Source organism: Didymosphaeria variabile (assembly GCF_027946475.1).
Source record: "Didymosphaeria variabile strain IMI 356815 chromosome Unknown scaffold_1, whole genome shotgun sequence".
Lineage (NCBI taxonomy): Eukaryota > Fungi > Ascomycota > Dothideomycetes > Pleosporales > Didymosphaeriaceae > Didymosphaeria > Didymosphaeria variabile.
Window position 1 is genome coordinate 4,464,469 of NW_026611620.1, and position 12,648 is coordinate 4,477,116.

The window sequence follows — 12,648 nt, forward strand, 5'->3', positions numbered from 1 at the left end:
GAGTTGCAGGTGACCTGGGGTAGTGCAAAAAGGCAGCAGGTAAAGGCGTCGATAGGCTATCCACCAGGGTTGAGATTGAAGAGCCGGCGGGGAAAGGAGCGTGGTACGCGACGGCGCAGAGAAGGGAACAGGCGGCAAAAGAGCGACTTGGGCGAGACGGTGGACTGTTGATGTAGGAGGGAGAGGGCACGAGAAAAGCGGGTGCGCGCTGGCTGCGAGTTTGATTGTCGCGGGCCCTGAGTGCATAACAGCCAGCGACTGGGCGAGGCCTGGGGCAGGGATGCCTTCGCTAGCGGGACTCGAGGCACCCACAGGCGCCTGCGATTCGGCCGTCGCGGACGCTGAAACGGGGGGCGGCCAGCGCCACAGCGGACGGTGCGCGCGACTCCAAACGCCCGCTCCGAAAGACGTCCCTACGAATCTCCTGCTCCACCTCAGCGACGCTGTTCCCGCGGCCACCCTCCGGAGCGCCTCAATTCGCTGGGATGCCCCGAGCCGGTGCTGGCGATGGCGCGCCTCCCCCGTGGAGCGCTGCACAGCGCACCTTCCTTGCGATGAACGTTATCGCGGCCGCACCTTCCCTGCGAAAGACTCACGATGGCATTCACCGCAGCGCATCCAGACCCTCAACGCATTCGACAGCACCCGCCAGGAACTTCCCAGACACACGTCCTATGCGCCTACATGCCGAGACGCGACCCGCTGTCAAGCTGGTGACGACGCCTGGGCGCGAAGCATGGACGTGAAACGAGGTGACGATTGCGTCTAATGCACCCGAATCTTCCACACGGGCAAGTCTTCTCGTTGGTGGAATACGTCCATCGTCCCGTGATCCTACGATAAGATTGTTTGATCAAATCTTCGGACGAGACCCGCCGATGTGTACCACCGCCTACTCGAAGTGCGTCCGCAATGCGTTGGGAAACGGTACCATCAGGCCCCGAGCTGCACTCAACATCCTGCATACATAGACCTTGAGATCAGGCCCCAGAAACTCGCAGTTCGCAGTGACATACTGGGCCTGACCACCGCTCTCTGGTGAACCGCAGCATCCAGCGTCCATGCCTGGCCGTGAAACAAGCTCCCGTCGTCACCAGCGGTTTGCCTGTCACATCAGCCGCTCTCTGGCATCCAACAGCGATGCTGTGGCGCCACTTCTACGATGTGGATGAGGGACCCTGAGGCGGTCAGGCGCCTCTTCTAAACAGTGTCTGTTTACCACTCCGCGACATCCAAACACCTGACAGGTGCACGAGTGTTCTGGAGCAGCGTACCCACACTGCCGGTTACGAAACTTGACTCACCCTCCGAACTCTCAAAAGACCAGAATGCGTGGCCGCTTCGGGCAGGTTGTGATCCTTGGCTCCACTGTACGACGTGGTTGCTGCATCGATTGCGATATGGAATGCGTTCCTATCTTGGGCAATCGGTCAGTCACGCGAGAAAGAATGCCGCCAATTCCAAGTTCTAACGACCTATGATGCAATTGCTTCCTTCTCAAGACCAGTTCGCGTCTGCAGTGCGAAATCGATAATGAAAACGTCTTAAGCCAGGGGGAATGCTGCAGAGCAACATCCGCGTCCAACCAGTCCCAGCCTGGCAGGGTTATTTCTCCGCAATTCGCTACCGACGTGGCACCGCAAGCCACAGCCAAGTTGTCAATTTCCACTCACGCAGTGCCGCCCCCGTGCGTCTAATTGTCAAATTAGCCTGGAGGCAAGATCGCATCTTCACGAGGCTACACGGCAGCCGTAATCAACTATACGAAGAATCTGGGGTAAATTGATGAGTCTGTTCTCGTCGCTTCCTCGGCGAAATAATTACCCTTCCCATGATGACTCCATGCCTGCGCCTCCGGAATCTCACAATGATGTCGTTCTCCGCACCAGCAGGAGCGCATAGTACCTTCGCATAACACTGCCTCCGACTGGAAGGAACCTGGAGAGCATGGCTTGACGTTCGTCTCCGACTCCGGCAGCTCCCAAGCAAAGTCAAGCTCGTTGCGCATGAATCAGCAGCGATCATACTGGTCGTGTGTTTCAACCATATTGACGGCGGCAACGCTGAGCCCCACGGCCTACCAGCTCGTTTCGAGGCGACGAGGCCTCCGACCGGACGGACACACGACAAGCTAGAAACACCAAGCAACATTCTTTTTGCGTCACAACACGCGTAATCCACAGTGCCATTTGTAGCGCTGCGGCAGTGTCTGTCGCGCTTTGTTTATTCCTCGATGGTGGCTAATGCGATGGATACGGAGCAGGCTCGCTGATCGCTAAAATCCATGGCGCACATCCACTTCGGGCGTCGTCCGACTCTCACAATCTCCTTTGCCTCAGCGGCTCATCTGAGCTGAATATGATGCAATTATCCCTATTTCTCGTAGATTGTTTTCTGCGTTCTCGTTCCTGCAGCCACAACAACATTCCATGCTCCACGAGGGTGCGTAATCAATAGAAGGTAGGCCAAGTACGCGCACGAGATCGACGCATTCCAACAACCCGATGGATCGCACCTTGGAAGTGGAGAAAGGTTAACCCCACGTCGTCGGACTCTCCTCCCAAGAGGCCTTACCGTCAGCGACGGAACACTCGGAGAGATCTGTCACTGCGGACAAATTATAGATCTTGGGTGAAGTGGAATTAGTCTCTACGCGCCAATGCGGCGCGGTGCGGCTCTATCTGCTAACCGAATAGGCAGGAGTAAGCATCCGGATTGCACTGTTGTTCTGCAATATTCTGCGACCGTAAGTCATGCTGTCGACGGTCGTTGATGGGCACGCAGTTCTGCAAATCTCTGCGTCTTGCCTAATGCGATCATTTCCTTTCTCATCGTCGTTCTCGGTTGCTTGCCTTGGCAGCACTATTGAAACAACGCGGCTCCAGACTAGGTGAATTGATCGACTCTTATGTACAGCGATCGCTAGGGAACGTAGAATCTGCCGTGTATTACCTGCCAGGAAGCAATCCTCACGACCCCTGAAGGATGTGTGAATGTGTTTTTGTCTGTATGATTAATCGAACCTCCAAAATCATAGACTACGCGCTGGTTTACGACCGGGCTTGACCTTCGCGACAGTCCGGCTTGACGCTTGGCGGCCCGCGCCGATCCGTCAGCGCAAGCGCACCACTACAACAACACGAACGCAAGATCACTAACAATCTAGAAAGAATATTGGTTTCTAGAGAGCACGTCAGTATCAACGAATAGATGCACACTAGGTCTCGCTATTTGGTCTGACCGTGCTAGCTTGCCATGCCTGCTCATCAGTGAATCAGCCTCCATCATTCACATTCTAGAATCGAGTAACACAATCAACGTTCCGCAGAGAAACGTCATGTCCACATCGTCGGTCAACGCATTTGACAAAACATACTCTAATAACGGGGTGTACTCTCAAATCACTTGCTCAAACTGTTATCTCTTCAGGGAGACCTGCGTGTAATGAACTGGTACTAATGTTATAGACATCGCCATGACTTCAATTTCGTAAGAGTCACCTCGTGTCCATATTAACCTTTATATCAGTCAGAAACATGCATCTCTCCAATGCAACACCACATCGATCCTCCTTGCCTTCATCCACCTTACGAATCCCGCCAAAGACCCCTCCGCGCTCCCTTCCTACTATAACGTATATTCTTCCTACCTTCGCCGCATCGAGCAACGCCTCTCTTGCTATAGGCTACACTGTACTACTACCCGTATTTGTTGTAAGTACTCCATATAAGTAAACGTACATTGTAATCTATAGGACTCAAGCTGCTGTAGACGAGACCTTAACATTGCAGGTTGCAGAAATCTTTTAGCTGGTGGAGATGTAGATGGAGCTACGTCGTAAGTTCTACAGGCATGGCATTTTCACGACGCGCTTCCGATTCTTTTCTTCTCTTGAGAGTTGTGGCAAACCGTCGCTTTCTCGACTCTTCATCTTCCCGCGTCCTACATGGAGATCGAAGCCCTTCTGGATGAAGGGTCGCTGGCATAAAACACATTTTCTTGCGCTGTCACCGAAAGCTTTCGAGACTTCGGGGGTGGAAGTTGACCCGAAGACGCACATCGAAAACTCCCGAACTTGGTGTATCATCTTGACATATGCCAGTCTCTACCGGACCTTCTCCGATCTAGGTCATGCTCCTGACACGGAGGGAGCTTGCCCTCTCAATATGAAAGAGGAAGGGCTGTGTCAGTCCGATACGGGACAAGCATATCTCGCTCTCTATGTCTTCATCGTCTTGGGTGTTGAAAGTTCTCTTGAAATTACTAAGTTTCGTGAGTATCCTGTGTAAGTGCGTGGTAGGCTGAGCTTGTGCGTGGTAGGCTTAGCGCACCAAGCTCAATGTGGTCAATCGGGTCTTGTGCGTCTACACCTATCAGGCTGTTGGAACACACGTGGATTTTACAACAAGATTCTGAACATAATGACCGGGATCTGGCTAGATGGACATCGTGGTTCGCCGTACTGGAACCCGATTCTCGAAATCAACGTGCTTTGCTATTTTAGCCATGTGTTGGTATTCGCAGTTAGGTGCGTGTTGATGCGGTCAGTACGGTTGTTCACGAGGCTACGTGTGGGCTCGATTTCGACGCGAGGGATGAGATACATGGAGGAGTCGAATGCAGATGCCGAGGCCGGCAGGGCCCTAAGTCTTGTAGCTCGTTTATGAGGTTCGATTAGCAAGAGCCCGCCACAGGAAAAACAAAAGAGCGAGTATCTGGAGCACATCACCTCATCTTGCTCTTCCCATTGGGAAGGCGCAAGTACGCTCGCCTTTTGCTTCCGAATATGCGAGATCTTGCGCATTAGTTCAGCTATCGGTGCACTCTGATACGCGCAGGACCGCTCCAGCCGTATGGGATGTCAAGGCTATTGGTTTGCTCTCGTATTGGAGCGACGCCTCAAGTTGGGGGCCAGCCTCGTGCAAATGAGCAAAACCATAGCTTCCCCTAATCTTCGAGAGAATTAACATGCCGACTTGCTCTCATCTATTCAGAGTGATTCGTTCGAGGTCGCAGTCCACGTCTGTGCGCGTTGCGATGGCATCTCGTACCTTCACGGCAACGCTACCAACCATCCTCCTATGCTTCGCAGCCTTCACTCACTTCGTGGGCGCGCAAAATGTCTACTGGATATATCCACCATTAGCGGGTCGAGTCGAAGACTTCGAAAACAATATCTTGATGCAGCTCAGTACCAAGCAGACTCTGCAGTGGCATACAGAGCGGCCAATATCAAAGCTTCAGCTGTTCCAACAGCGGGATGGCGGCTCAAGCTATATCGATATTGCCGGTGGTGAGAAGAGAATTTAAATTGCAACTTCGAACATTACTAACGGGGCAAGTAGATATCGAAGGAACAGAGTACAACTGGACTGTGTACCCACATTCATTCGATCTTGACGATTCACCTGTTTTCTATCTCGGGGTAACAGTGTCGGAAGACGATGGCTCTGACCAAACTTTCGAGTCTTGCCATTACTTCAACATCACCACTGAATCAGTGACCTCGTCGAACTCCGTTGCGCCTTCGAGGACCCGCAGCCAGTCCCCGTCTACATCGGGTACGACTGCATCGACGACAACTCCGACAACGTCTACGACGAATACGGTACCTGCGACCGAAACCCCCACGCCTCAACCCAGTCATAACATTTCTACTGGTGCCGCAGTAGGAATCGCTATAGGATGCACGGCTGCAGTGCTCATCGTGGCCGCGGCGCTTGGAAGGTGGTTCTGGCGTCGCAGAAAGCAGAACAACCCAGGAGGTCTGACGACCAACATACCTGAAGACAAGAAGGAAGGGCAATGGCAGCGAGCGGAACTTGGAGAGGGTGAAGCCACACGTCATGAAGTCGCCACAGAAGGTACAAGGGCTGAAATGGAAGGTGGACGGAGCCATGCACCTTCGGTTTTTCACGAGCTTGACGGAAATGGTGGACGCCTGACTTAGGGGCAATGGAGAACATGGTGCGCAGGAATAGAGTTGAAAGAACGAGAGTTGAGCTGGATTGATCCGCACACCCAGATCGGTCATTGTCCAAGGAGCATATGTGGATCAACACTCACTATACCTTAAGGTTCCGGAGATAGACTATACTTCGAAGTTACAATAGCACAAGCGCCGGGGCTAGGTTTTTCGACACCAAAGAATTGATGAGCCTGTCCCGAAAGTAGCCAAGGAAGCACAGAGATAAGTAGGAGTAGGATAGCGGCCTACTGCAGTATCGAGAAACAGCAATTCTTGACTACGCTTTTTGTGCGGCTTGGCTTGTTCGATTCCTAAGGCTTAGCTGAATGGATTGCTCTAGGCCATGTGTCGTCCCATATTCACGTACTGGCACGCCGTGTCGTATCGTTTCGCATTCGCACGGCCGAATACTGTGACATTCATGGGTTTCACGTCACTACCAATAAGCTCAAATCAAATCCTCCAATTACGGCGTCTCGAATGATATCAACTATCAAAGCACGTTCGTCTTGTCCATCAGCGCAACCGAAATAGCCGAAATCGACAGTAACTGGCGCCGGTATCAGGGAGAACTTCGCATTGAGCATTCGAGCGAGCGATGGATTGACACCTCTAATAAGAAAACCATATAGTTTAGGAGAGTGTATAAATAATGTAGTGTTGACTCAAAGTATAGGTATATAGTGGAGGGTTACTAGCATCGCTACGAATTAGAGTTTCATAAGTGTCATCCTGAGTTTAATTAACTCTAGGTCATACTGTCGTGGAAACTTCATATGGGAAGTGCCACGCACGCTCTCACCTTTACCCAAAATGCGATCTCACTGCACCATAGAAGTCTTGGTCTAGATATCGCAGTCTCAGGTCACGCTCTTGCAAAAATAGGTGGATTTAGACGGTCGGATGTGTTGATGAGATACGGCGACGAAGATCTAAAAAGCTCACATTCAAACCTGTGGAGAAGGTTAGTCGAGGAGGGGCAGTATCGTTGATGAAAGCGCACTTCAAGAAAGTGTCAATACCCACACATAGAGAAAGATTTTATCGTTTTGCTTGGGCACCATTTCGAGGTCTGCTACTTCCACACCATTTCTCACCTCTCCATTGTCTTAAGTCGGCGCACTCACATTCTGCTTTCCCTCCACCCTCTGCACAACCCCAAACCTCTTCTTCCCCTGATCAAAAACAGCGTACACTGCCTTCAACCACGTGTCCCCCAGGATGTCAAAGCTATTATTGCCCCTCGACTGAATTCCGCCATACTGCATGCCACCCCCAATCCTCGCGAATCCAAAGTCCTCTTTCTGAATCTCAAACTGCTTGTCACCCACCGCTACGGTGACCGTGGGTAGATCTCCTACCGGCGTATTAACAGGGAACACCTAGCCCTGCTGTTGGCTGTCAAACTTTGCGCCGGGTATAGCACCGTAGATCGCGTTGCACAGCGCGTCGTCCACAAGCGCGAGGGTCGTACCGGTGTCCGCTATGGCCGTGTTTCCAGGGCGATCGATAGTCTGTCCATTCACGGTTGCAGACTCAGAGTTGAATTGCCAGAAGCCCATACTCGGATCAATGGGAACGTAGTGCACCTCAGTTCCACACCGCTTGACAACATCCTGATCTATATACCCGAACGTGTAGAAGCTCTCGCCGTGGTCTGCCTCGTCGCTATCCCGCCAGCTGCCCAGATAACACGTGAATAGCTCCTCCCCTTCTTCGATATCATCTTGGTCGATCATGCTCTCGACCGGCGTTTTCACAGCTTTGGGCTTCACGGTGTTGATTATGCCGAACGCGAGACCAAGGAGTCCGTCACCGGCGCCTTTGGTAAATTGCGGGGAGAGCTTGGACGCAAGCTCTATGGCTTGGTTTTCGATGCACAGTCCGCCGAGGGTGACATTGTCGGTGCCGACGATGCCGGAGGCGCTGGAACCATCGCCATATCGGATCCTCCAGGAGGAACCGGAGATTTTCTTCCAGGTTGAGGAGGACTTGGGGTTGTAGATGTTGTGGCCGGAGGACTTTCCGGCGGCTTGGGTCGTAGAGTTGAGTTCGGTGGACCAGAGCTGCGGTGTCAGCTTAGTGCCCAGATCATCAAAGGGTGATGGGTGATGAGAGTGTACAGACGTACCCACAGATCCGAACTCCCAGTATCAAAGTCCAAGTTGCAAACCTGTGGCGGGGTTCCGATCTCGACAGGGCAGAGGTACAAGGAATCGTTCATCTGATCTTCGGCCTTGACCTCGCCCTTCTGGCCGTCATCGTGGACTTTCCAGAGCACGGGCTTGGTGGACTTCTTGCTCTTTGGCTTAAAGAGGTTCCTGAAGTTCTTGGGAACTTCGTCAACCTTCTGGTAGGGGCCTTCAGTGGTCGGGGCAAAGTCGTCTGAGTGATGACGAGGTTAGCACTGCATGGATGCCTGACTCTCCAAAACATCAAGTAGGACCACTCACATTTCTTCAACAAACTGGCATAGCTCTTCATCCCCGCCTTCTCATATCTCGGATTGGGCTTGACATTGATCTTCTTCTGTTCCCTTCCACCCATCTTGAGACGGTGAAATTCGACAACTTGGGGGGCAGGCCTTCTTCTCGACTTCCTTGTCGACCTCCTCGTCGACCTTGGCTTTGACAGAGACCTGTGCTTTCTATCTCTCGGTAGTGACTCGAAGACGCGGGGGCTGGAGCTGATGGTGGAGTTCTCGTAGACAGAAAGTGGAATCGAGGAAAAGACAGCAGGTGGGACGGAATACGGAGGCGCTCTGGGACGTGGTTGTCGGGTGTGGTGACCAGGATGTGGCGAAGGTTCGAGGGGGATGAGCGTGGGGTACGAGTAACGAAACGTGCTGGAGAGTTGTTAGCATATTGTGGTTTTGAGGGTGCGTGGGAACGCACACTGCTTGAGGTTCAACGCAATATATACAAGCAAGCGAAAAACAAAAGGATATGAATGATGTATATATAGATTAGGGCCAAGGACTCTGCGCGTAGGGATATCGGGTGAACAATGGTAACAAGGTAGGTCTATGATGAAGTGAGACTTCGGATTGGGGCGGGACCATGGGCGTGACATGAGTATGCGTAGCACTTGCCCAACGCAAGTTCGGTGGCAGTATGACGACATCGTCGATATGTGGCAGTCGCGTGTTAGTAGCATGAGGAAGGCAGGAATAGTGGGAGGGTAAAAGTTCGCAAAGGGTTGCAACGAACATTTACACTGTTTGAAATGAGATCGCTAGGCAAGCCGGAGATGCATTACACTACGTGGGTATCATGGGCCAACACTTTTGCGTCCATTGGTGCCTTGAACTAGTCAAAAGTGGTCTTCTTCCCCTCACTCTTCACAATGGCAGCAGATGCCCTGGGGGCATTCATATGAGCACTGCCGGGCGCGATGGTTCGCGGATCCACCTTGCGCTCCTGGAAGTTGTTCCTCGGAGTAAAAGGCTTCCCGCCTCTCTGCTGTCTTCCAAAGCCCCTCTGCTGGAAGCCGCCATCGCCTTCACCAGCACCATCCTCAGACTTTTCCTTGCCAAAGCGCTTCTGGTATCGTGTAGTGGAGTCCTCTGCAAATTCGCAGCGCAAGTCGCGTCCGAGGAGCTTGTTGAGTCTGAACTTGCGCTTCTTCGACTTCTCGTCTCCTTGTTCCTCTTCCTCCTCGTCGTTGGTCTGTGACTTCTTGGACGTAGGGTCTTTCTTGTACACATATCCCTTTACTGCCGCGGTAGCGCCATCCAGCTCCTCGAATGTGACCCAAGCAAAACCCTTACACTTCCCAGTGTCTTCGAAAGTGGCCATGTGAATATTCTCGACCGCCCCGCACGGCGCGAAATGCGCTGTGAGGTCTTCTTTTGTTGTCTCAAAGCCCAGATTCCCCACGAAAATTTTCTTGCTCGGGGCTTTCTCTCGCTTGCCATGTGCTTCTCTCCCTGCGGCGTCTCCATCGACTTGTTCCTGCTTAGGCTTATCCGGCCGCCCCTCGAAGTTCTTGGAGTTCTTGATGAGGAGCGGGCGACGGTCCATGCGCGTTTCTGTCAAGGCGATGGCGCTGTACATAGCCAATTGCGTGGAGAAATCGACGTACGCGAAGCCCTTGTTTTGGGGCTTTGCGTCTGTCCAGTTCGGTCGCGGCGGTGCTTTAGGGGCTGGCATGTGTATTCTTGTGATCTCCTCGTCCTTGATTTCTGCATTTTCGGTCAAAAAAGTGCGGAGAGACTCTTTTGTGGCAGACCAGGGAAGATTGCCGATCCAGACGCTGAAGTCGGAGCGCTTTTGTTCGTTGTTTTCTGTCTTCTCGTCCGAGCCGTCGGCGGCGTCGGTGGATGTGGTGGCAGGTGCGGTTTTCGCTTTTTTAGCTTTGCGGGCGGCTTTCTTGGAGGCGGGTTCGGGGAGGGAGACGTCGATTTCGATTTCATCGGGGAGAATTTCACGTTTGCGCTTTTTGGAGGCCTTCTTGTCTTCATCTTCTACCTCAACATCGCTGCTTTCTTCCTCCTTCACCACTTCAGCTTTGCGCTTCTTCTCCTTCTTGTCCTTCTTCTGGCGCTTTTCTTTCTTAGGCACGGCGATTGCCTCAGAGTCGGAGCTGGAGTGCATTTCTGCGGCGTTAGACATGGTTGCGGTGCTTGAGCGTGGAGCTACAGGCGTCTCGAAGATTTGCATGTAGAGTTCGGTGTGGAAAATAAACTGAGGCTAGGTTAGTGCAATCGATAACTGGAGGCTTGGCAGGCACGGGGTGGCTCCACGGGCGGGCCGCGGTAGCCTCTCACGCCTCTTACCTCTTACTCAGTGTGAGTTCTCATTGCAACGTGCATCACATTGATGAAACTTCTTGCATATGCTTAATGTTTGTATTATCGGTAACATGATCGTGTTCCTTTATCCTCGACCTTAGGTTACATGGAAAATGCTTTCTCCATAGCTGTCGAGCAGGTTAGTAATCGCATCCGCGTCCGGACACTCCTCACGCAAGCTCTGAGAGCTCCTATCAAGACAGCAGCATGCCTCACTGTCACCGTGTCTCTGCTTCTTGGCCCTGCGGTTTTCGACATAGATGGCAAAACCTGCAGGTCAACCTCGAAAGTCTGCATCGCCCCAAACGCACTCGGCACTACAATAGTACCCGCCCTGAGGTCAAAATCGATCTGACTCCGTGAAGATGAATCGATGTAACGAGCGGATTGATACAAAAGTCCCGAAAGATCTTCGTTCGTAAGCATCAAAATGCCCACCATGATGTTGACGTCAGGGACTTCGTGCAGCATCTGCTTGAGCACGAGCTCGAGCCCGAACAAGGCTATTGAACTAGTAGGCCCGGGTGTTTTCTTAAGTATTGGCTCGGCGGCTCGCGGGAATTTTGTGCGCTCGTCAGCGGAGAGGCCGAGTTTCTGGATGCCATCTGATAGACGACCGGAAATGTGCACTGCTCGCGCGGAAATGCCACAAAGCATATTCACTACCAGAGAGCTTTTCCCCATTCTCCGTGTTAGATACCCGTGTGGATGCCAGTCCACGTGGAACAGCGCATATACCACCTTCTATGCATCTCCACGACGCATGTAGTTGTCGCCCTCATCAGGACGACGAAACTCTTGTTTGCCGGATTGTACGTTGATCCAGATACGTCCTCCAGCTCAGAGTACATCTTGCTGTCAATACGGACCCGGTCCAGGACATAGAACTTATCTTTCTCGAGGTCAATATTGACGCTCTCTACGTCGCTATCGTCTTCAGGATTCAATATATTCACGTAGGGCCCGATACCGAGGGGCGGAAACCCTTCGCCTTTAAGTACCAAACTTGAGAGAGGCAGTGTATCGTCGGGGAGGACGAGAGATTGGTCTGTTAAATCGGTGAGATCTATAGAAAATGCCACACGATAAATGCCAGCATACTGGCCTAAAGAGGCCGCTCTGTTGAAGGTGATCGTGCCCAGAAGGCCATGAAGCTTGATAAGCATATCATCTCTTGCGATTGATCCCTCCAACCGCGGCGTGGTTGTATTGCGTCTCAAGAGCCTTTCAAGCCTTTGCAGATCCGCACGCTGCCCAACAGAACTCCTCTTCTTCATTGTACTCGCAGGTCTTTTGATCTTCTGGCTACTGAATCTCCCGTAATTGTGCCATCAGCTTCGTACTTGAAGTTGGCCTTACATTTCGTGGAACTGCAATGCGCGCCCCTTGGATCCCGCTCTCCACTTGCGCTCGATATTCTTCGGTTCAAGCATCAGTAAAGGAGCGAGTAGCAGAGTGACTCAAGGTCAGCCATTTGTCAGCCGATTTGTGGTACAGTCCGAGGGAAGCACGAAAGCTTGCAAAAGTGGTACAGCGTTTATTGGCTGAGCGTGTGTCCGTAGTTCGTCGTGCACAGTATCCGCATATGTAGAATGGGTCCAATATGCATCACTTGATGGGTTCGGGTGTCCCAAGGTGCCTAGCAGTGGGCGTGCTCCGGTATGTGCAGCCGACAGGAGGGAGCGGCGAAAGAATAGACAACACACAGCCAAACGAACCGCGTATATGCTAGCATCGTTCACTGTGCATCCTGGTGTTGTGGTCGCGTCACCAAAGCACTGGTCTCTATTGCGTACCTAGGTAGCGCGTTACACGCTTGTCCGGATCGCCTCACTTGCAGCTGCCTGTTCAGCCGCGCTATACACAGGAAGCCAGCAATATCTAGGTC

General features: G+C 52.4%; 2 protein-coding genes across 2 annotated transcripts; both read right to left on the minus strand.

Moving 5' to 3' along the window:
- Positions 1-7,350: 7,350 nt before the first annotated feature.
- N0V89_001444 (uncharacterized protein) lies at positions 7,351-8,515 on the minus strand (the record flags this gene model as incomplete). The annotated part of the gene is made up of 3 exons (XM_056210256.1): positions 7,351-8,034; positions 8,100-8,353; positions 8,422-8,515. 3 exons carry the CDS (start codon positions 8,513-8,515, stop codon positions 7,351-7,353), a joined length of 1,032 nt encoding a protein of 343 aa, XP_056077078.1.
- A 761-nt stretch (positions 8,516-9,276) lies between these two features.
- Positions 9,277-10,781, minus strand: NOP13 (Nucleolar protein 13; the record flags this gene model as incomplete). Its single annotated transcript, XM_056210257.1, has 2 exons — positions 9,277-10,653; positions 10,776-10,781. 2 exons carry the CDS (start codon positions 10,779-10,781, stop codon positions 9,277-9,279), a joined length of 1,383 nt encoding a protein of 460 aa, XP_056077079.1.
- Positions 10,782-12,648: the final 1,867 nt, after the last annotated feature.